The 22,515-nt window shown below is 37.7% G+C and overlaps 4 protein-coding genes across 4 annotated transcripts; 2 read left to right on the top strand and 2 right to left on the bottom strand.

Moving 5' to 3' along the window:
- Positions 1-246: 246 nt before the first annotated feature.
- LOC148905848 (uncharacterized) lies at positions 247-798 on the bottom strand. Its single transcript, XM_089038894.1, has one exon. It carries the CDS (start codon positions 796-798, stop codon positions 247-249), a length of 552 nt encoding a protein of 183 aa, XP_088895020.1.
- A 4,465-nt stretch (positions 799-5,263) lies between these two features.
- Positions 5,264-10,323, top strand: LOC116295534 (cyclic GMP-AMP synthase-like receptor 1). Its single transcript, XM_031703382.2, has 2 exons — positions 5,264-7,065; positions 8,948-10,323. The coding sequence occupies exon 1, from the start codon at positions 5,644-5,646 to the stop codon at positions 7,036-7,038; it is 1,395 nt and encodes a 464-aa protein (XP_031559242.2). The 5' UTR covers positions 5,264-5,643; the 3' UTR covers positions 7,039-7,065; positions 8,948-10,323.
- LOC116295525 (ufm1-specific protease 2) lies at positions 10,210-19,840 on the bottom strand. The gene is made up of 15 exons (XM_031703368.2): positions 19,795-19,840; positions 19,446-19,590; positions 18,621-18,715; positions 17,479-17,689; positions 16,702-16,958; positions 16,025-16,112; positions 15,619-15,770; positions 14,151-14,271; positions 13,964-14,065; positions 13,543-13,587; positions 13,235-13,305; positions 12,314-12,617; positions 12,064-12,127; positions 11,708-11,768; positions 10,210-11,539 (listed from the first exon to the last, which is right to left on the bottom strand). Exons 1-15 carry the CDS (start codon positions 19,834-19,836, stop codon positions 11,453-11,455), a joined length of 1,845 nt encoding a protein of 614 aa, XP_031559228.2. The 5' UTR covers positions 19,837-19,840; the 3' UTR covers positions 10,210-11,452.
- A 106-nt stretch (positions 19,841-19,946) lies between these two features.
- LOC116295700 (A-kinase anchor protein 7) lies at positions 19,947-21,817 on the top strand. Its single transcript, XM_031703607.2, has one exon. It carries the CDS (start codon positions 20,260-20,262, stop codon positions 21,421-21,423), a length of 1,164 nt encoding a protein of 387 aa, XP_031559467.1. The 5' UTR covers positions 19,947-20,259; the 3' UTR covers positions 21,424-21,817.
- Positions 21,818-22,515: the final 698 nt, after the last annotated feature.

The raw sequence follows: 22,515 nt of genomic DNA on the forward strand, positions 1-22,515 counted from the left end.
TTACCATAAAATGACGAGCAGACTATTGTTTATTAAATCGTTACCATGAAATGACGAGCAGACTATTGTGCATTAAATCGTTACCATAAAATGACGAACAGAGTATTGTTAGACAAGTTTGGACAAGTCTTTTGTTTACCAATCCAATTTATAGAGCGCGGGGATTTTGAATTTTTAACTCCAAAACTCAACCAACCAACCAAGCAAGCAAGACCTAAAAAAATTTACTTTTGAGAAACGCAATGGTTACGTTATTCCAGTTAGGCTCCCGAGCAAGTGACCAATAAGAGATTCGAGGTCCTTTTGACGGCACCATCGACGATTAGCCCAAGAGTCGAGCAACAACCGCAGCCTGGTTAGCTTGAGCTCCGGTAAGCGGGCAACTTGATTAACAGAGTCGAGTTCGATACCCAAAACCACCAGTGAGGTAGATGGACCTTCACACTTCTCGGGGTGAAGAGGGATGCCGAGATACGAACAGACGTTGATGGTGGTGCTTAAATTGCGGCTGCACACATTGGCACCTGGAGGGCCCGCCATGATAAAGTCATCTAAGTAATGTAGCAGGTCAGAGACGTCATAATTATGGCGCAGAATGCACTCCACCATACACGCGATTGAGTCAAAGATAAAAGTTGCGGAACGAAGACCAAACGGAAGGGCTAAGTCCACATAGTAATTATTACGCCATTTCATTCCTGAGAGAACGCGATCAGCAGGATGAACAGCAACATTCCGAAAGGCTGACAGAATGTCGAATTTAGCGATAAGCGTACCAATGCCTAACTTGCTAATCATTGTTATGATGTCATCGACTTTTATTTATTGAAGGGAAAAGCTGTCCGGATCTATTCCATCGTTCATACTCGAGCCCTCATGGGAGGACAAGTCCACAATGAGACGCCACTTTCCCGGTTGGCCGCTCTTGGGGATAACTCCGAAACTGCTTATGTGCAGGTTCGGTATGGGTGGATGATCAAATGGGCCGGCGACCCTGCCTAAAGCCACTTCGTTGCTCAAGTTCTCGTCAATCACTACGGGGTGTTCTTCTGCAGACTTCTTGTTACGCTTAGCTGGCTTAAGGGGAGCCTCGTTGAAGCCCAGCCTGAAACCATGGTAAATGCAACTCAACACATACGAAACTCGAGGCTAAAGTGCCTGGAAAGCCGGGCCAAGGTCAGTACTTACGGTACTTTGTGTGTGAAGAGGAAGGCGATGCAGGACGGCCCATTCTCTCAGACGCGGGATTCTCGTCGCGGTGGCAATCGACTGCAGGATGGCTGCCCGAGCACTTAGAACATTTATGGGCATACCGGCATGGGTAGTAGGGCGATGAACAATGCCCCTTATTCCATGAAATACAAATGGTGCTGCTATAAGTGCTATAAGATGGCCTTTGGGATGCGCCAGCGGTGTGGAAGTTGTAAAGCTGGACGTTTATCTGTGACCAGTCGGTCAGGTGAGTTGCCGCGGCGTGTTCGCGGAAGGCTTGGTCGTAAATAAACAACGCACGGCCCCCGAAAAGACGGTAAGTGCGGACAATAAGTAGTTTATGCAAGACCAGGTCCTTCCAGCGTTGAGGGAAATGGGATGACAGTATCAGTGAGAAGATAGAAAACGCCTCGGTCCAACTAACTATGTCGTCGAATCGGCGTTTGGTTTTCTTTGGCTGGCTTGTAAGCACTAAACGACCATCTAGCATGAGTTGGGGCTCATCAGCCGTTGCTGGGGCCAAGTTCGCGGGCATCAAATCGTTCAGGACGATAAATTTTCCTGAAACAATCTGTGACACCAAATTGGATGGAATGGGCGAATACCCAAGGCCTACTACGAAAGGCTTGTATAATGTGGGTTTGATGGAAGCCCAGGGGGATGACGCTGAAAACAACGAGCTTGGCGTACTGCCAGTGGAGCTCACACTTAATGAGGGAGGCAATGAAGCGTTGGCGTTTGGCAATGAAAATGTTGGTAAAAAGGAAGGAACTGTGGACCTACCTGCGCTGAGGGAGCTTGCTGGGATTTGACTGGGAGGTACAGCTCCGCTTGGATCTAGAAAAGACGTTATTGTGGAGGCGAACGGGCCATCAAGGAGCGACGAAGAGCCTTGAGTTGATGTGGTGTTTTGAGCCGCCATTGCCTGGCTGACAGCGAGCTGAATAGCCGCCATAACTTCTGGAGACAGCGACGCTGAAGGCGAGCCAGATGATAAGGTAGAGGACGTCGTCGACTTGGAAGTTTCTGGGGAGGTTTTACTCATGTTTACAGTGAAAAACAACTTGGGTAGGGGTGTGCCGCCAGGACCTCAAAACCCTGACCCTATCCCAGACCTAAAACTTTGATTTTACATACCCTACCCCAGACTGAAACTAATTGTACACCCTATCCCAGACTATAAGAAGGAAAAGACGGTTTTTCAATAGATTGCAATCAATATTTACTAACGTTTTTATTGTTTTTGTGCCGGCAGAAAGCGTAGCCTATTCGCCAGACAAAAATGACCAAATCGTTAACCCTATTCCAGACTAAAATGATACCCTATCCCAGACAAAATGTCAAAAAATGATGCCCTACCCCAGACCCAAAAGCCGAAAAACCATACCCTATAGGGCGGCACATACCCGTATAGCAAATATAGGGGAGTACCCCCCCCCCCCCCTCCCCGGGTATGAGCTTAAAACCTAAGAAAAAAACTCTTAAATATTTTAACCCTATCCATATATACTATTGGTATACAACCTTCATTCATCTTGAGCATTAGAAAACTGCCTGGAAAAATCTGCAACTTATTTGATTTATTTTACTGATACTCGCGCGTTTATGTCAGCGCGCGAAATGAATGTTTGTTAACGTGTGTAGCACGTGCATATATGTTTGTAATCGTGATAGTTTTACCGTTGATTCCATAGTACCCTGAGGATGGGTGAGTATGCAGCGAGTATGCCCGAAAGCTCGGCTTATATTAAAACTAATTTGGTTGAGGAAACAAACACTTATTTCAGTATGCCAACCAACTGAACCAACGAAATTCTAAACTTAATACATTAGATAGTCATTTAACTGTACATGTCGAGAAGTTAACAAAGTTGGGGGCAATGAACACCACAGCCGGCAAAGCAAAGCACCGAAGATCTACCTAAGGTTTTTATATTTAGTTCTCACTAAATCTCACGATGTTTGAACAGTTTGAGCATCTCCAAAAACCTCCATTTCGCCTTAATTTGGCTTCATGCTGATTTAGTCCTCTTAGTTTAACATAAGACGAGAGCTGGTTCTCTTTTCATGATCTTATTGATCTAAGTCAGTTGGGCTGCAGATTTGGCTGGATCTCTTCAATTCTTAGTCATCTTCCTTTTAAACGAGCTCGAGGGAGCAGCCAGGTTCTCATTTCGGCATATTTTTGATCCACGTCATTTAAGCTGTCAATGATTCTTTGCTACGGATCTTTTAAAAACGGACGTTAATAAAGACATCATAAATGTCTGATCTTGATGAGAAGTGGACAAGTAGAGCAATTCTTGCTCAGTTGATGCACTCTACAACTTTCGCTTCGTGCATAACGCGTAAACGTAACAACAATAAATTGGAGGAGTTGAAACAGCAGAGACGCGCCAAAGCTGATCGTTAATGACACGCTAACACAGTCGGCCCGAATTATATATCACTTCACGGTCCCTAAGGACCCCACGCTCAAGTTCACGAGCAACATAGGAATAGTGCTACAAGCAGGCAAAATATTAATTTATTTCAATCTCGTGCCTCACGATCGCCACAAATTACATTTTTCAAAACCTTCAAGTCCGTAAACGAGATTGACGCTGACGTCTAATGGACGCTGGTGCTAATGAAGTTGGTCCTAACTGACAACCGGCAAAAAAAAAAAGTAGTTACCTGACAAATAACCTAAAATTAGTAGTTGACAGTTAACTGATGTTTCATTATTTTGGTTAATATTATGGCCAGCGCTCGTAAAATTATTACAGTTAGCTGACATTCGACCGAAAAAATTAGCATTAATTGACCGATTGGGTGTCCCCATGGCACCCTCTAATGTTGGCGAGGACTAAGGGATCTGGGCAACCCTTTTTATTAAGAGGGTTAATTTCAGTTTTCCAGTCAATCAATAAACCCTATGCCAAAATAATTTGCTCAAAATGTGCCGCAAAACATGAAAACAAGGCTGGCAAGGCCTCAGTTCTCTTTCTCATACAAGTCCTTCTCATTTCAGAACGCCAGCAGTAACATTTCAGGTATTTGTGCTAGAGCCTGAAGAACTTTTGGTTGATTGCCAATGTGGGCATGCTTTTTCAAATGCTGACTGGATGATCCTTTAGCTTTGAAGAGAAAAGACTTTTTCTCTTTCTATAGCTTTTTTCATGTCCTTTTTCCTTGATTGTTCAATGCTCTCCTCCTGCCTTCATCCAAATCTATGTCTAATGTAAAAATTCGAGATCACTTTAGTGATCTTTTGGGAAAATATTAAAACAAGCTTAATTAAACCAGCAGGGTACAATGTTTTGTACTTCTTGAATATTGCTGCTTGGGTTTAGTGAGAAAACCAATCAGTATAAACGTACATTTTATTTTTTAAAACAAAATGTCGAGAATCAACATAATATCTGCAGTGGCATATATAATGTACACATTGAATGACGCCATCAATCTGATACTTCAATACAGACCTACGCAAACATAAAACATTCCAGTGATGTTTTCGTCACTCTTTTATCAACTCATACCATATTTAACCGTGCTAACACCTTCACTATCCTACAGCTTCGACTGCCCTTTGTCTTAAGCGTACATCATGGTATCTTATGCCGTCAACTCTAAAAGAATGCGAGACAACGTCACGCTTTGAGTGCATCTGTTAATAGAATCAGGATATTACCATTTTCAAAGTTGTAGCTTTGTCTTTTATTCCAATTCGTATAATGTAAATATTGAGTTCTAGGCAAAAGGAATCGCAAGAAAAAGTTGTATCAGTACCAAAAAGAAATAAAGGGATCGGTATAGGGAGCTAAAAAATTATTGGAAGAATATATAAAGATTAGATTACGAGTCCTTTTATAGTAGTGTCAGAATGTAAATATACGTGTCATCAAACCCAAATGAAATAACACTAGGGTTCTGATAAGCCAAGATTGCCGTGAGGTCATAAGGTTGGCGTTTCTAAGGTAACCACGTTATAATAGTTTTACTATAGACAACTCCACCCCCATTCCATTGGTTTTTTATATATACACTAAAGTTATTGTCAACTATTTTGACTTTGATTAAATTTAACGGGTCGTCGAGCAAAGCTGTGTTGCAATACATCAGTCCAAGCGCAATAGAAAGAGCTCTAGATTTTTACGTTTATGACTCACAAGCTTCGTGCTCCACTTTACATGACTGTTTAATTTCACTTCCGGAAATTTCTGGCATTTCGTGACCGACTGACTAATATTCACAGCAGACGAGCAACTGCAGTCAAAGTGTGACAGAGGCTGCAACGATCGAACTATAAACAATCCCAACAGCAGACCGGCTCTAGACAGCGTTCGTTTACTCTACAAATTTGGGACCCTTGCAGCAAGGAAATCAAGAAAAACGTTTTACCACCAAGAGCAATGTCTGGGAAAAGAGGCTGGCAGAATATTTGAGATGAATCTCGAAAACTTCTCCCCGGACGACAGCGCATCTGCCGAGAATGTCGATAAACCCGCACCAACTCAAAACTCCACTGAAAACTCGAACGTGAACGGTTCAGCGATAGAAAACTCGAACTCAAACGATCAAATAACGGAAACTTCGTCCGACAACGAATCGTGGGCCTCGGAAGATTCGTATAACAGTGATTCATTACCCGAAACCAAATGGAGGTTTGAGATCCCTGAAACCCCTGATAGGCGAAGAAGCACTATCAAAAAACCACAGGTTCAATTAGACCCTATTGCAATTCAGCTCTACAGTTTTCACGAGAACCGTGCCCGGCTCAGCCTAGAGCGTAAAGAAATTTGCGAGGAGATTGCCTACAATGCTGTACACAAATGTTTGCGTAAAATAGAGTCAGTCGATAACCGTTTCCGTGCAAATAGTTTGGTGTCTCAGGGAATACCTTACGATGGCCTTCAGGCTGAGGAGCCTATTCAGATGGACATGCTAGTCCAGCTGTCGTTAGGACCGACCACTGCTTTGTACATGGCACGGGACGCAAAGACTGGAGGAGTCCGGATTCAACCCACCTCTACGAGCGTTAAAGTTTGGGATGATTGTCAGACGGCCAATGGCTTTATTTCAGCTTCCAAAGTGAATACCCTACTCCGAAAATACATAAAAAAGGCAGTCGCTATGCTGAATATGCATATCAAGGAAGGACACAGAGATAAGTTATCCAAGGGTTTGAGCAGCATTCAGATGGAACCTGGTCCCGTCATAAGGCTAACTGTCAATAGGGACATATCGATCGATGTACTACCCGCTTTCGTGAATCCTGACTCCCGCCTGGATCCGTCACGAAAAAACTGTCCTTCGTCTTCGCATATTGTTTGCAAAACTTATCATCACAAGGAGCTGATGTGGAGGCTATCATTTCATGTGGCAGAGAAAAACAAGCTAAGAGCTATTGGAACATCCGGATGTCGTATGCAGCTTCTAAGAATCCTTACAGAATTCCGTGATACCGAAGATGAGCTAAAGAGTCTTTCTTCCTTTCATCTTATGCATCTCCTTTTTCACGCGTCAGACGCCCTTCCAGACCCCAACGAATGGGCGACAGAAAAAATAACAGCAAGATTCTTGGGATTGTTAGACCTGCTAAAGCAATGCCTTAAAGATGGGGAACTACTTCATTATTTTATGCAGCCGCCCGATTACGAAGCTGTTAATCTTTTTGCTACCTTTGATGGCAAAACCTTGTCTGACATGTACGATATCGTAGAAGACCTACGACAAACTTCGGGGATGAGCATCTTGAAGCAGGAAGGCATGGAAAGGCGAAAATCATTATGGCCATGGGAGTACGAGTTAGTGCTACCTGAAGGCGTACAGAGTGGATAATACTTTAGGAGAAGTTTTAAGAAACAGGTAATCTCTTTATATTCTTAAAGTTTTATTGTTATGATCTTGTTAGTTTGAAAAACATTTATATTTGTTAATGACCCTTAACTAAATAAACAAGATCGTCTTACCTGAGTGCGGCAGTTCTGAATGGGACTGTATCAAACAATTGACAAAATACCACAAATCCGTTCCGCTAAACCGTCTTTCCAAACTTGGATATTTGAAAACCATATATCTGAAAACCTATAAGAATCCGACTAAACATAACCATTTCCTGTATCACCAGGTTTTCCAATAAAAACGTCCTCTTTATTTAGTATATGCCGAATAGCACCAATATCCGCTTTAAACGCAGTCGATTAAACGATTCATTAAGATTAATTTTTGTAGTCACGAAATTTTAATTTGAACGATTATAGCTGCTTTATGACTGTAATTCCCTTTTGTTCAACTTTTAATTTCATGAAAGTAGTAATCCACTCTTTCGTGACAAATACGTGCGTTTAAAATTGATGCGCAATCTTCGACAAAAGTCTGTTTCAACTGAGGCATATAGTGACATAAACCATTAAGGTGCTCGATGTCGCTTAAGTCATGTTAAATGCAAGCCAATATTAAATAGCAGGCTGTTATTGCCTTAGCTCACAACAGTGAATTTCTTGAAATTCTCAATCACCACTTTTTATCGATATTTTTTTAATATGTTTCTGATTTCTTCCATCTCTTGACCTCTCAATTAAGACACCTTTAACAGAAATTTCAACTATTTTTTTATAAGACTACAAAGGTGTCTACAAACTTCTGATCTGCGACTTTTGCGATTCAATTTACGAATTGTTTCATAATACGTCTGGCATCAGGCGCTCTCATTACTTCAGTTTAACGAGAAATCCATTTTTAATTGTCTTTTAATTGCACAAGGATACATTCTATTCGTCGGGAAGACTCTCACCTTTGCCTTAAATAATTTTGGTTTGGTAAATCTAAAACTATTGAGTATCATGGATTCAAGAGCATTTCCAAAAAAAATTCAGAGGTAACAGATGTTAAAATTGAATCCCCTAGTTACTCGCTCCTTGCTCCTTTCCTTCACGCAAAAGATGCAGCTTTTAACCAATGTATAGTATAGGTCAACATAAAAAACGAGATTTGGTGAGGCTGGAAATCCGTTATCAAAGTAGAATGTAGTCTCGGTGTTATTTCTATTATTGGAGTTTCAATTTTTTTTTTTTTTTTTTTTTTTTGAAAACCTTCACGGTTTCAGCACTACCTTTCCCTAAATTCCTTTAGGTCATCTATTTTCAGATAAAATAGGTTTTATATTTGGTTTGTGGTAGGTTTGGAGTCACAAGGTCACCAGAAACAGACTTCAGTCTATTTCTACTGATTTCCAAATAAAGCAATGCAAAGGAATACGGTATATTCTAAATTAAGTCTACAAAACGGTAACATAAGTCTACCGGTATCATTCATGATGACGTCAAGGAATGGGCGTTTGTGAATGAGTGGAATTCTTAGCGTTTTCAGTTGACCATTTCAGATTATAATAGCTCAACTTTTTATCTAGGATTTGGCTGGAAACGAAGGTTTGACATGATTAATTGTCTACATGTCTTATTTTCTTACCAAGGGTAAATAATGCGCCAGTATAATCTCGTAAACGTCATATAAATGGGGATATGATGCCGAGTGCCATGCTCAGTAAAAGATTCATATGGCTGATTTAATTTTAGTAAGTCACACAAGCCTGCGCCGCGGCCATAAAAGGTGTGTGTGTATGTGGTTGGAAGGGGGGAGGGGGGAAAGGGGAGAGAAGAGAAAGGGGGTTGAGAAATGACCCCTCCCATCACTCTCCTTAAAGGAAGGCTTCTCGATTTAATGCATATTTCATTCGATTTCCTTTTAGGGAGTAGAACTGTTACAGCTTCAAATACGACAAAGCCAGAAAACATTAGCTTACTGTTGGAAAACCTTGGCCCAAGACAACACAGAGGCGATTACTGTCTTTCATTTTTGAAGCTTCGTACAAAAACCTGAACCAAAAAGAGCCGGTTCCAAAATATATAGATACATATAATATTTCAAATGTAGCTGTGTCGAGATGCGTAGTAACAATGAATATTAATAACACCGAATTTACCTTTAACGGGTCAGACCGATGGGGATCATGGTGAACGTAGATTGCAGTCAATATCTTCAAAGGGCTTCCTTTTTTAAGGAAGTTTTACTTAGCTTTTTATTAATTAAAGGACTGCAGTGCGCAACTTCATACTGGATTTGAAATATTGTTTATAAGTGTTTAAGAAAATGATGGGCAATCAGGAAACATTTTGACGGATAAATATTTGTGAGTAGTGCGCATTTACTGTGAACGACTGATTTTTTATACAACGAACAAGTCATATAATTCCAAGTTAAATCAAAGGACCAATGAACGCATGATAGAATCTCTTAAAGAATTTGACCAAAGGATATTGTTAGCAGTCGTAAAAGTATTTATTGCTTTGAATGAGGCCATCGTATGGAACGTTTGACACGTGCACGCAGACTAGACTAGTTAGTGAAGACCTCTTTTACAATTAACACAATTCTCTACCTTACTTCAAGGGAAAATTAAAAACCTTAAAATTTTATCGATACTCAGAAACAGCCTCAGGTCTGTTCGAAGTAAGGGCATGGCTAACTCACAGATGTAATTGGAATTTATCGTGTTAGGTTTTGCGGAGGGAGAAAAGCCAGAGAATTAAACCTCGAATCAAGGGAAAGACCTAAAGTCTGGAAATCGAACCCTAAAGGTGAAAGGCAAGTGCACTACCGCCGCGTCACCCTTGAAACCAAGATGTAAAATGTAAAATGTAAACTCTAGCTTTTAAAACTGTAAAGAATAGTGCCGAAAAGTCTATAGCTTTTTCTTGAAACTCGTAAGAAGACGAAGACGTAAAAATGAACCCTTTTTAAAGACTGTCTTGAATGCTAGACTAACATGGAAATAAAAAAGAAAAGCCTACAATTTCATTGAGAAAAAAGTGATTCCTTTTGTATTTTCGTGTTCGCCTCGCATTCAAGACAATTTTGAGAAGGGTCCACTTGGGAGCTTCGCGCATTTCAATCCCATGGTACTCCGCGAGCAAGACATCGTGACGTAAACCAAAGAACATGCTAGAGTAGTAAGTAGGCTCTTTTGCTTTTAGCTTTACTTCTTTAACTTATTAGGCTAGCTTACAGTTAAAATTTCTAAAGATTTGTATTCATTATGATTCAATAAATAGTTTACATAAGTCATATTACTTCTAAATTGATATCTCTTCGTTGTCTTACCCGGGCTTTCATTAGTACACGATAAAAATACGCGGAACATGAAGTACCCTATAAACTCGACAGCATAGTGTCTACATCTTCTTGTAGAAGCAGTAGACACAAAAATTCGTATGAATTTGTTTCTATAATCATATTGGTGATTCAATTTCAAATATGGTTTTCTACCATGAACCCATTCTTATATTCACCACTTCACCTCCACCAAGGATTAGGACCACTATTTTGAGGATACATGTATTTCGATTGACGGAAGCAAAAAATCCCAGAAGGCGTGAGGATTGTTTGTCAATGTTAAAGCGGTATAAGTATCTTCTTATGACAGGTGTACCAGACTGTTGTAATAGACTATGTGTCACCCCATATATGTTACATTAATGTTATAAGACTGGTAGGGATATTTGTTGTCTGCTCTTAAGGTCTTTATCTCTAGCTAATCATTATTGATTTTGTTATTAGCCAATTCTCCACTTTCCCATTGCCCATAATGCTTTGCTTTCAGGGGGGTAACTAAACAAAAACAAAAACAAAAACAAAAAAACAAACAAAAAACAAAAAAAACTGTCCCAAAATGAAACGTTCTTCAACTGAATAAATAGCATTCCTGTTTTTGTCACTGAAATACTGATTATCAGTTATCCGTTCTAAGTGAATTTTGAGTAAAAGCTTTTGGTGTTACAGAAAATGCATTGGCTCTGCGAAGAAATGTTTAAATTTTAATTTAAGCTCCTCAAGGTTCCATCCCTGCATCTTATTGTTTTATTTATTATTTGGGTATCCAACAAGGTATTTTCAACAATGCTTACTATCAATCACGTGACTTATTTGGACTTGACTGGGGAGCAAACAAGCAGCTGAAACCAGAAAACAAGAGATCAAAACAACCTCCAAGATTCTACAAGCCTTAAAAAATTGCAGCTATTACCGGAAGTGTCGTTTATTGATAGCAACCTATAAGTGCTTTTTTTTTTGGTTACCCCCCAGAGCCGCAAAGTGTTATGGGTGTTGGAAAGTAGAGAATCATTATTTCCTACACGACTCAGTCAACTCTTACTGAAATGGTGGCGGGTTAGGTCAAGATCATCTAACAGAGCCGTTAAATAATGTCTGGTCTTTGTGGCATACACATATTATAATGTGCTTGCTGATTCCAGAAGTTCGGCCCCTTCCAGCCACACCAGCCCTGTTGGATCAGCAAAAGTGCAATTAATAAATATCTCATAAAGTATAGCTCTGTCATGTTGCACAACAAACAAACAAACAAAAAAAAAAAGAAAAACCAAAAAGAGATAAGTACTTTATCAACCTTAGTTAATAATTATTTTAAAACTCTTTACAAATGTATACGAACCTTATCAAGAATGGTCTTGAGGTCTTCACTACCAGTATAGTGAGGATCAAGAATCAGAAACCTGGAAACAAAGAATTACATCATGAAAAACGAATGGTATTGATAACGTAAGTTAATTAAATGGTCTTTGGTAAGTGCTGGGGTTCACTTGACGTCATTTCATGTCTCGAGTAGAATGTTTATCAGTGGAATCACAAGTTTTCAATAAAACTATTTCAGGTTGACAGCTAATGGTGGTCACAGTGTTTGAAAACAATTTGAAGATTATGAAATTCAACTGATTCAGCTGATTGAAACCCAGCAATAAAGCAGTCCTTAAAATTCATGATGCTTGTCGTTGCCATGGTAATGCTTACTTGATATCTCCTGATTCTTGATCAAAGTGGACTCCAATTATTGTGTGTGCAAGAACACCACCACCTAAAACCATTAAAAAATATTGTTACATGACGTTTATGAGCATTAAGGAATGAAAAATCTTAACAACACTGCTGAATGTGAATGGGCAGCTCATGTAGTACTCAGATACTTTTAATTTTGTGTTAGAGAAATAAAAAATTTAAAACTGGGTATACATAGATGAGTATTTTCATTGCTAAGTCTTACCAATCATTATGGGAGTTCCTTGGGTTTCAAAATGGTGCAACAGTTCCCTGCCCTTGCTAGACATTTCTGCACCAGAGGTAACAAACATGATCTTAGATGTAACACCCAACAGATGTTCCAGACACATGCTGACCTCAAAAGAACCAATCCATTGCTTTGAACCAACAAAGTTTGACTGTTTATCACCAATATCAACGAGTGCTTGTTGGATTTCTCTATGGCTTGGAGCTGGTTTACTTGTGTAGCCTTGATGTCTGAACCATGAACAAATAGTTTGTAAAGAACGGTAGGCACATCCCCATTTCTGTAAAAAGAATATTTGAGTCAATCTTTATGATAATTTCAGTCCTTTGAAGGTTTGATCCAATCCCTTTTTTTGGTTTCCATCTATGGTTCTGTCATCCTTTCTATTTTATTTAATTAATAAATAATTAATCTTTTTTCTTTCCTTCCTTACATTTTCTCTCATATCAAACACAGCATGCAGTGGAAGTATTAAGGGTGCTTATGTGGCTAACTAATGTGGTTAAAGGAACCTACTCCAATTCTTAGTGTTTAAAATCTTAGTATGTAAACTCTTCAAGTAGACGGTAAAACGTTTGTGCTCAGTCAGTGGGTCCACAAATATAGCATCCACAGTTTCCATATAAAAAATATAAGAAAAACTTAGGAAAGGAACTGATATTTCCATGTCTGCACATTTTGAAAGGACCACAACATGGGGTGCAGCCACTGATCAGTGGTAAACTATAGCATTCAAAGAGAATCTTTCATGCCAGTGGCTTTTGTTGTTGTGATAATTAAATCTATGAACAAGATGCACTAGAGCAAGAGAGCTCTAAAACTCTGGGTTAAAATAATTATTGTACTGTGTCTGTGGGTTGTATGGTAAATTAGTTATTGACAGAATATAACACTTACATCATCGTTAAAGTTATCTTGCATGTAATGATGATAAGAGTAGTTACCATCCACCAGACCTATTGCACCATCTACAATAACAATAGAAATGTTCTCAGTAAGAAAATGTGATTAAAAACCACATGTTATAGTGTGCTTTATGAATATTTTAAAACATTATTACATCATCATCATCATCATTGTCGTCATCCTTATCATCATCTTTATTATCACTGGCATCATCATCATCATCATCATCATTTTGCTATCCATTTTGTCTATATAAAGACAATACTGCAATCCCAATCATGTTATCCTTATAAACTTACCCCCAGAAGAAGATATTTCAGTGTGTGGATTGACGAGATATGGCTCTATACATAAAAAAATATTTATCAAATAATTTATAAATAATCAGTGAGGAAAAACAGCATAAATGACTGACCCAGAATAAGTATGTAAATGATATACATAATTGTAATCATTTTCATTGAAATTTAAAAATGCATTTTCTCAGTCAAGCTCAATCCAATCTTAAACATTTTAATACAACATGAAATTACACCAAGACACAGTTCACAACCAAATATACAATATTTGCATCAGATACCTATGGGCCTTAAAATGGCTCACCATTGTAAATGCCCATATAGATCAGGACCTGCTGATGTTGTATATATACATTACTTATGAGTGGATTAATATATGGGATTTGTTAGCTAAAATACTGATATTTGAATAAACGAGTACCTGGCTTTTTATCTTTGTCAAAGATGTAAGCATTACAAACTCTGAGTAAAGGTCTGTTTAATGGAAGTAAAAACCTCTTATGAAGATCAATTCTGTAGGACTCTATGAAGAAAAATCAATGGTATTTTAAGTTTTCAATAGTTTTATACTAGCCAAGTTTAAGTATAAAAAAAAACTATATTCTCACCTAAATAATTATCATCTGCTACTGTCCCTTCACTGGTTATTTCAGGATAAACTAATGTCATTACATGACAATACCCTGGAGGTTTGAAATGATATGGCCTAGGTATGCACCAACTAGTTTCCTGAGGAAATAGATGTTAAAGAGAAATAAATGTTGTCAGTAAAGGTTACATACCCTTACCGAGGTGGATATGAGATATTCCACCCCTTGGCTTTGCCTTTGGGTTATACAGTCAATTCAAAAAACGTTGTCGTCGACCAGCTTAAGCCTACGCGACTGGACCGAAAGGAATATGGGTAAAAATCACTGAAGCGGTTAAATATTCGTTCTGAATTAATTGTTCCCGCTAGTAATAAGATAATAATGGCGAGAAACAATCCATCAAATGCATGTCTTTGGGTTTAGAGGGAAAGAAAAACAAAGTAGTTATGATTCAGTTCACAATTTCGAAAATATGAAGGCATTAAAAAAACGTCTCCTTCAACACTTCCCGCTTGCCTACGAAGGTTCGTGCTGTAAACCAGGCATAACTAGTCAGATAAAATTATGGAGTCAACTCGGCTTCAATGATTACTACCCAGAGTTCCTTTCGGTCCAGTCGTGTAGGCTTGAGATGGTCGACGACAATGTTTTTTGAATTGACTGTATATCTCATATCCACCAAGGTATGAGGTAAGGTATATAACTGATTTATATCATCATTGGGAAAGTTTCTTAAAACGGGGCTGATAACTAGATATCAACCTCCTCAGGAGTTGATAACTAAATATCAACCTGGGCATTCCTTTGTTTGATTAAATAGGGTGAATATGAAGGATGAAGACCACCAGTGAAAAAAAGAAACTGACTCAGTGATGATATAAATATCAATCTCAGCACACTCACTGTACAAGCACATAATAGGAATCATAGATAATCATTAATTCTGATCCTACCAAAGTACTGGGCAGTCATAACTGTTTTCTGATCACCTCTTACCCTTTCAATCACTGTTGTCAATCATTGTGGTAAGGTGTTGGTAGGTGGTTGGGGTAGGTGTATGGTAGGTGGTTGGTGAGGTGGTTGGTAGTGTTGGTGGTGGGTGGTAGGTGGTTGATGGTTGGTAGGTGATTGGTGAAGGTGTTGGTAGGTTCGTTGGTAAGTGTGGTAGGTGGTTGGTAAGGTGTTGGTAGGTGGTTGGTGTTGGTTAGGTGTGTCGTAGGTGTTGGTTGGTTGGTGGGGGTTTGGGTTGGTTGTTTGGTGGGTGTGTAGTTGGTGGTTGGTGTTCGTAGGCGGTTGGTTGGTGTGGGGTGGTGTGGTGGTTAGGTATTTGGGTTTGTGTTGGTTGGTTGGTAGGCGGTTGGTTGGTTGGTAGGCGGTTGGTTGGTGGTTGGTGGTGGTAGGTGGTGGTTAGGTGGTTGGTAAGCTTTTATTGTTGATTACCAGTATCATATATTCTACACAATTAATGCTTCCTCTAACAACAAACCTTTGAAAACTTCTGTACTGTATTTACAATTTGGTTTAATTGCTTAACGATAGCAGAGACAAACATTTTAGTAAGTTCAACTACTGGAGTTTCTTTAAGTGCCATGACAACCACATCCACAGGGAAAGAGACTGTCACATTTCTAATATACCCTGAAAATAGAAACAATAAAGTTAACATGGTTATGAAAAACTAAGGCACATGCTGTGATTCACTTATTATTTTGAATTCACTGTTCTTCTATGCCAAAATTGGTAATCACTAAGTTGTTTATTAAAGTTGCAAAGGGATTCAAGTAATCAGAAAACTAAGGTGGTTTTAGGGTTTTAAACTATTAAATGCAAACTTGAAATTGAAAATGAAATGTTGGTTGCTCAGTGGTTTTTGAATAAAGGACTCAGTTTACCTTTTTCATTGTGCATGTAAATCACTGGGACAAATCCATTGCTTTCTGATGATGTTATGTTTGTTAATGCCTTCACATCTATTGCATCCTGAGATTTAAAAAATCAATAATTATTAATACTTTATTTGTTGACTGACCAGTAATTTGGAGAGTGTTTGCATACAGACACTGCACAGACAAAAGTATGAAGATTGACAGAATGCTTTGTTTGGTAGCTTGAATGAAAGTTTTGATAGCAGAAAAATTTATTATGCATAATATTAGCCTCATTACCAGTTTACCCAGAACACCCCAGGCACCTTCATTTGAACCTAACAATATTTGAAAAATTTGGTGTATACTTTCAGCATATTATATAAGAAAATAAAAGATATTCCATGGTATGTCATGAAAAAGCATTAGGTTGTCATGGCAGCCATGCTGTGTTTAACTATTTTACCCCATGCAATTAAATATACACCTCAGTGACGATAGCCAATAATAAAGAACAGTGGAATACTGATGAATATACATATTATAATTTGAATTCCTGCATTCTGATTGGGTGTATTTTCAGTGGTTCTCCCTTTTTGCCATAATAAGTGCTCGTCACAGCCCTTCTCTTCTACTAACAAGCCATTGCAATAAACAGTACAGAGACATGTTAATTAATGTAAAGGGGAGTGTCTTTTATTTACCTTAAGTGAAATGACTGTTTTCTCACTGGTCTTTGAAGTTCCTCTCTTTGACTTAGATTTCCTGTTTGCTTGAGACTCAGTGTCATCTTCCAGGTAAACTATCATTGCATCCAGCAAATCCTGACATGTCTTTTCTGTATGACTTGGTTTAGACATGCTTTCAAAACAATGCAAAAGGCAGTTGCAGTCTTTTATAAGAAATGTAGTGGAATTTGATTTTAATTCTTTGCTAAGGATTTGTAGCCTATCCCTCAATGCTGTTGATCAAATGATTAAAATACTGTAAGAATTAATTAGGAATAATAAGAGACTTTAATAGTATCATTACCCAGGTGATATATAGAAAATTGCATGCCCTGATTGGTATAGAACTTGGGAATATTTCTCAATAATCACCTACACATGAATATAAAATAGCGCTCAAAAACTTGTGGCTTGGTAAATATTCACTATTAATTAATCACCAATAAACAATATTTCTTGAATATATATTTATCCATACATATATCTTAAAAAATCAGGAAACAAACTTTGTTGTTTTCCCCCCTTTGTTTGGAGGAAAAGGGTCAAATGTAACTTTTTATGAATGTTCATATTTAAAGTAGAAGCTATTCTAAAGCTTGTATCCTGGAAATCACTTTTTAAATTTGCCCCCCAAAATGCTAATTTTTAACATTCACTGTCTCATACACATAAGCAAAAGTTTCAAATTGATTAAAAATAATTATAATGTATACATTTTGGCTTGTGAGCTAGCTAATACACCAAAAGTCTTACCTCTCAAATTATATTCCACTTGTATATCAAATGAAGTCTGAATCCTGAAAGTTATTCTATCTTCTATAAATGAAGCTGATATGTCACTGAAGGACAGGCTGCATTTTATGAGGCAATTTGTGTTAATGTTGTAGAGCCATCCATGATCATCTTTACTGGACTGACAATGTTGCCAGATCACTATTGATTCACTAATATTATTGCTTGCTTTCTGATAAACATAAGAATAAAAACAATGAAAATGTTTATCAGTAGAGTAACAAGTGAACTGGCTGGGACCATTAAATTGAATGGGCACCAATTTCATTTGAGGTTATGAGAAAAGAAGAATTAAAACCCAAATGTTCTTGAATGAGTAATAAAAGATTTAGATTTTTATGAATATAATTACAAAATATTTTGATGTCCTCAAAATGCAATATTAACTATTGTCCGTTGAGCACTGAAAAGAACAAAGTAGCATTTACCAAACCCCATGTTTCACTATACTTTAACAACAAATGTTGAAACAAAATTCACGATAATCACAGAATGTAGGTTCTATTGCCCTATATTTCATAATGACGTCACATCAAAACAAACTATTGTTTTAACGCTAGGGATCATGGTCGCTGGAGGGGGATGGAATGACAACAACACATCTTAAATCACAATTAAATTTGGTTTATGAGCTGGTGAAGGCAAGAACAACTAAATATTATGCTAAATATCTCGAAAGAGGAGAATTAAGCTTAAATTTAGCCTAAATTTATATCATTTTAGCTGATGTAAACAAACTGTGACGTCATTATAAAAAGGGCAACTATTGACTGGGACATATTTATTAACAAAGGGGGAAGATAGTTGTTATCACCAGCAAAGACTAAAAGCAATCAGAGCTTTGGACTCCCATTTGACCCATTGAGTCTTTATCAATGATGATTTTGATTTATCGTGTATGAGCCATTACCAAGGCTATATAAGTTGCCCCTAGCCTAGATGAGATGATTTTTTAACATGACTCTGAAAAAGAAGCTGCATGCCAAAATCAAAACCATCAATTTGATATGTGGGTTAACCATACCCCAACTTTGATCAGCCAAGAGGCTGTAAAAGTTTTATTTTTGTTTTTTAAGACAACAGCATTTCATATTTATAAGTACCTTATCCAAGAGATCTCTGGCTATCTCTTTGGCTTTTGATACACTTAGTTCTTCAAATTTTAAAGTTAAGTTAAAAAGTCCACATATTTTGAGTCCTACAGTAGAAGTAGACAAAGGTAATATTATAGTTAAGGTGATGGCACATTATACAATAAGTCACAGGGACAGGTCTATAATATGCCACCTTTTATGCATTGCTTTATAGGTGACAGGTTACTGAGAAAAGCCACATGAATAATACTCTCATGGGAATAATGAGAATTCATCCCATTTTTTCACTGTAACATTAAGGTATGAAATTTGAAAATACTACATGTATGCAGCCTGCATGTGATATGGACAAAATTGTAGCTACCTTTGCATCATGCTACTGTGACTTATCGCCTATAGTGTAATCTGATGTTGTATTTTGAATAAATTGTTAGAAAATAAATTGATCTTGGTTGATAGATAATTTGATTTACTGATACAATGATTAATACAATGATTAATACATTGATTGAATGATGGATACATTGATTGATTGACCATTGGACTGACTGATTCATTAATTGTTTTATTGGCAAATTGTTTGATCAATGGTATAATTAATTTGATAAATGATGATTGACTGATTTATTGATTGACTGATAGAATTAATGATTGATTGATCGATCGATTGATTGATTGACCGGTAAATTGTTTCTTGGCACTGCATCATGTTTTACTTTTTGGTAATGGTTCAACAAAATGGATTTTCAGCAAGATAGAATCCTATGTTTTGTATATAACGCCATAGATTCATCGGGATTTTAGGTCAGGCCATTTTGATCGTGCATACAGTACCTTCAGGTAGGTAATCAGCCTCTTTTTCGCATTTATCAGTTGATGTACAGGCCACACAGCTTATGACACGATATGTAGCATCTTTAACATCACCATACAGATATATATCTGAGGCATCTTCTAATTTGGAGCCGCCCAATAATTTCTAAGAACATAAACATAAACGTTATAGCTAGAGCCGGGCCAGAGAGAGGGACATTTAATTTCGTCTGACCCTAAAAATGTTATGAATCTAGAAGGAATCGATGGATAATTTTAAAATCCACTTTTTTCCCTTGTGCACTATCTATCAGCTTTATTTAAAATGGTATACAGAATAATGTATATCTTAAAACGAGAGAGTTGTTACCTTTCTTACAAAATGATCAATCAAAACACCTTCGTCCGCCATTTTACTTTTCTTGATGATTCATTTTTCATGCGTGACTCCGCAGCCCCAAATATCCCAGGGCTCTAGTAAAAACACAGGGATCCCAAGATATCAAAACGTGCTATGTTAGGAACAAGGAGGTTGTTGTTTTGCTCAAAGAAAAGCACAAAAGAATTTCTTGCTAAATTTTGGCGTAAAAATCGTCATTACCATAATAGCTCTAGTAAATCTTGTTCAAAGTCTCATTCGTTGATTCGCGATGCTTTCATTTACGAAAACTCGAAGAAAATCAATCCATATTTAGGAGGAATTCCGACATTTGAAAAAAGTTGGGTTTCATGCGTATGTAAAGTAACAAAAGAAGTTTTTGAGCGTTCGTCCTTCCTTACGTATTTTAATGGTTATAGGAATGATCATTCACAAAAACAACAGAATCAAGAAATAATGGATTCCAAAAAAACCCTATTTGAGACCTCAGACCAAGAAGACAGCATAGATGAAACAACAGAGTCGGACAGCCATTATACAGAGCAAATCTCAGCTACATCTCTTATCCTAACTGGTGGCACGATAAATGAAGAAATACTTGAAGAGCATAGCATTAGTCAGACAAAATTTGAAGAGCCATCAGACTCACACAGCGTAGAGGAAGAGGATGAACTATTAATTCCATTGAATTTTTTCTTGCACAGTGCCACTGATGAAGTTAAGACTACTACTAAAAGTGAAAAAAAGAAATCCGAGAAACAAGAAAGGAGACAAAGAGAAAAAAAGAAAAAAAGAAAACTTGTGCATAGCTGCAGCGAACTTGAAGATGAAAATGAAACGACCATATTGGAGGATAGTGCTGTTATAAAGAAAGATAAAAGCAAGAAGGGTAAAGAAAGAAAGAAAATAAAAAAGCAAAGAGAAGAGAATGAAAGTAAAGATGAAAGTGACCATGAATTAATTCCAAAAAAGACAAGACCCAACTACTTTGTAGCAGTTCGAGTGTCAAATCCTACAATTCACTCGTCTGTAAAAGTCATTCAGGATTCTATGGTGAACTTTGATAAGCTACTACAACCAGCTTTGATTCCTATTAGTACTTTACATATTACACTCATGGTCATGCATCTACAGACAGAAGAGGTAGAAAAAGCAGTTGAAGTTCTCAAAAGTTGTGAAAGGGATTTTAAGGATCTTTTTGATGAATCTTTGTCAATGACTTTTGAGGAACTTGCACATTTTAGAAATGAAGTTGTTTTTGGCAAAATGAACAATGAGGAGGAAGTGGAGAAACTAAAGTTATTGGCTACAGTTGTTAGAAACAACTATGAGAAGAATGGAATCTTATCAACAGATGATCGTCCATTTACCCCCCACCTTACAATCACGAAACTCTCACGTATGCAAAAGAAAAGAAAAAGAAAGCTTAAGAAAATCCCACCAGAAAGCTATACTTCATGGCTTGACTGTGAGCTTGGAAAAGAGACAGTCAGTGAAGTTCTATTGTGTTCCATGAACCATGAAAAAGATGAAGAGGGTTTTTATCACTGTGCTGGTTCAGTATGTATATCTGATGGCATTGAAACTATTCACGAGACAACTGAACCTTCTCAAGACTGAGTGACATCATATCTAACCGGGCAGGTGGGTGGAGGAAGGGAACACTTGGGTCAGTTTTGATGGGGATGTTGATGGGGATGTGCTCCTGAGATCACTAAAGCCTTACTGTCTGAGTCTTGAAAATCTTGAAAAATATGGCCAGGTTTTTGTCTTTTGACTTTTTGTCTTTTGACGTTTTGTCTTTCTTGGGAATGCTTGTAACCCATCAATGAACTTGAGACATGAGAAGAATTCTAGACCTGTTGCTAAGACAAACACATATTTTGCTTTATTTAAAAAAGTGATTGTGATATATTTTATTACTATTAGTTTTATTTGTGGTAAGCTAAATATCAATCCCTAAAACATTTGAAGAAATCACTACAATAAAAACAAAATTTAATACTCTTTCAAATGCTCATTAATTATTCAGTAGGAATTTTTCAATAAGGCTTCTTACGAGTTCTTGTATGAACTATTAAACTTGATGCCAGGGAGGGTTTTAAATTCAGCAGGGAAGAGCTTTGGGGATAAAGCTTAAGCACAAGAATGAAAGCTGTGCATTTTAAAGTTACGGTTGGACCAATGTTTCAAAATATACTCACCCAGTGAGAAGTTACTAAGACCAGGACCAATCTGTGTAAAATGCTAAATATATTGTAAAAATAATGACCAGAAATATACGAGAAGCATGTGAATCAATAGTCCCCTTCACGGTTGCCTGCACTATCTTGAGCGGTAGCCTCACCTTTGCCCCCGGCGGGAATTCCGCCAGAATTTGGGTAGGGGTGTTTCGCTGAGTTTTGTGAAAGGGGTACCCTGTTTATGACAAAAAAAACCTCAAATTTGTAGACCCTGTTTATGATAAAAGATATAATTTATTGCACTGAGTTCCTGTTTCAATTATCATGTCATCTCATGTATCGTTTCTTTTACGACCATAATAACCAGTTTCGGTCAATACGAAAGTAGAGACCCTGAATATGACAGGAAACTCGGCAAGAACTTGGGACTTGAGTGAAATTGCATACCCTGTTTATGACAAGAAGCTAAAAAAACCATACCCTGTTCAGCAGATCATCCCCGTATAGTCCATATATGGGCAGGGCCGTA

This window comes from Actinia tenebrosa, unplaced genomic scaffold (genome assembly GCF_029948245.1).
Source record: "Actinia tenebrosa isolate PJP-AT-01 unplaced genomic scaffold, QUT_ActTen_1.0 PGA_scaffold6__47_contigs__length_16458017, whole genome shotgun sequence".
In the NCBI taxonomy this organism is placed as follows: domain Eukaryota; kingdom Metazoa; phylum Cnidaria; class Anthozoa; order Actiniaria; family Actiniidae; genus Actinia; species Actinia tenebrosa.

Excerpts from the sequence above, each read along its gene's own strand:
- LOC148905848 (XM_089038894.1), bottom strand. The coding sequence starts at position 798 with ATGATTAGCAAGTTAGGCATTGGTACGCTTATCGCTAAATTCGACATT.
- LOC116295534 (XM_031703382.2), top strand. The coding sequence starts at position 5,644 with ATGAATCTCGAAAACTTCTCCCCGGACGACAGCGCATCTGCCGAGAAT.
- LOC116295525 (XM_031703368.2), bottom strand. The coding sequence starts at position 19,836 with ATGGCGGACGAAGGTGTTTTGATTGATCATTTTGTAAGAAAG. Across the intron at positions 13,588-13,963 it reads TGACAAAGATAAAAAGCCAG|AGCCATATCTCGTCAATCCA; the intron begins GTACTCGTTTAT and ends TTTTATGTATAG. Across the intron at positions 12,618-13,234 it reads AAGATAACTTTAACGATGAT|AAATGGGGATGTGCCTACCG; the intron begins GTAAGTGTTATA and ends TTCTTTTTACAG.
- LOC116295700 (XM_031703607.2), top strand. The coding sequence starts at position 20,260 with ATGGATTCCAAAAAAACCCTATTTGAGACCTCAGACCAAGAAGACAGC.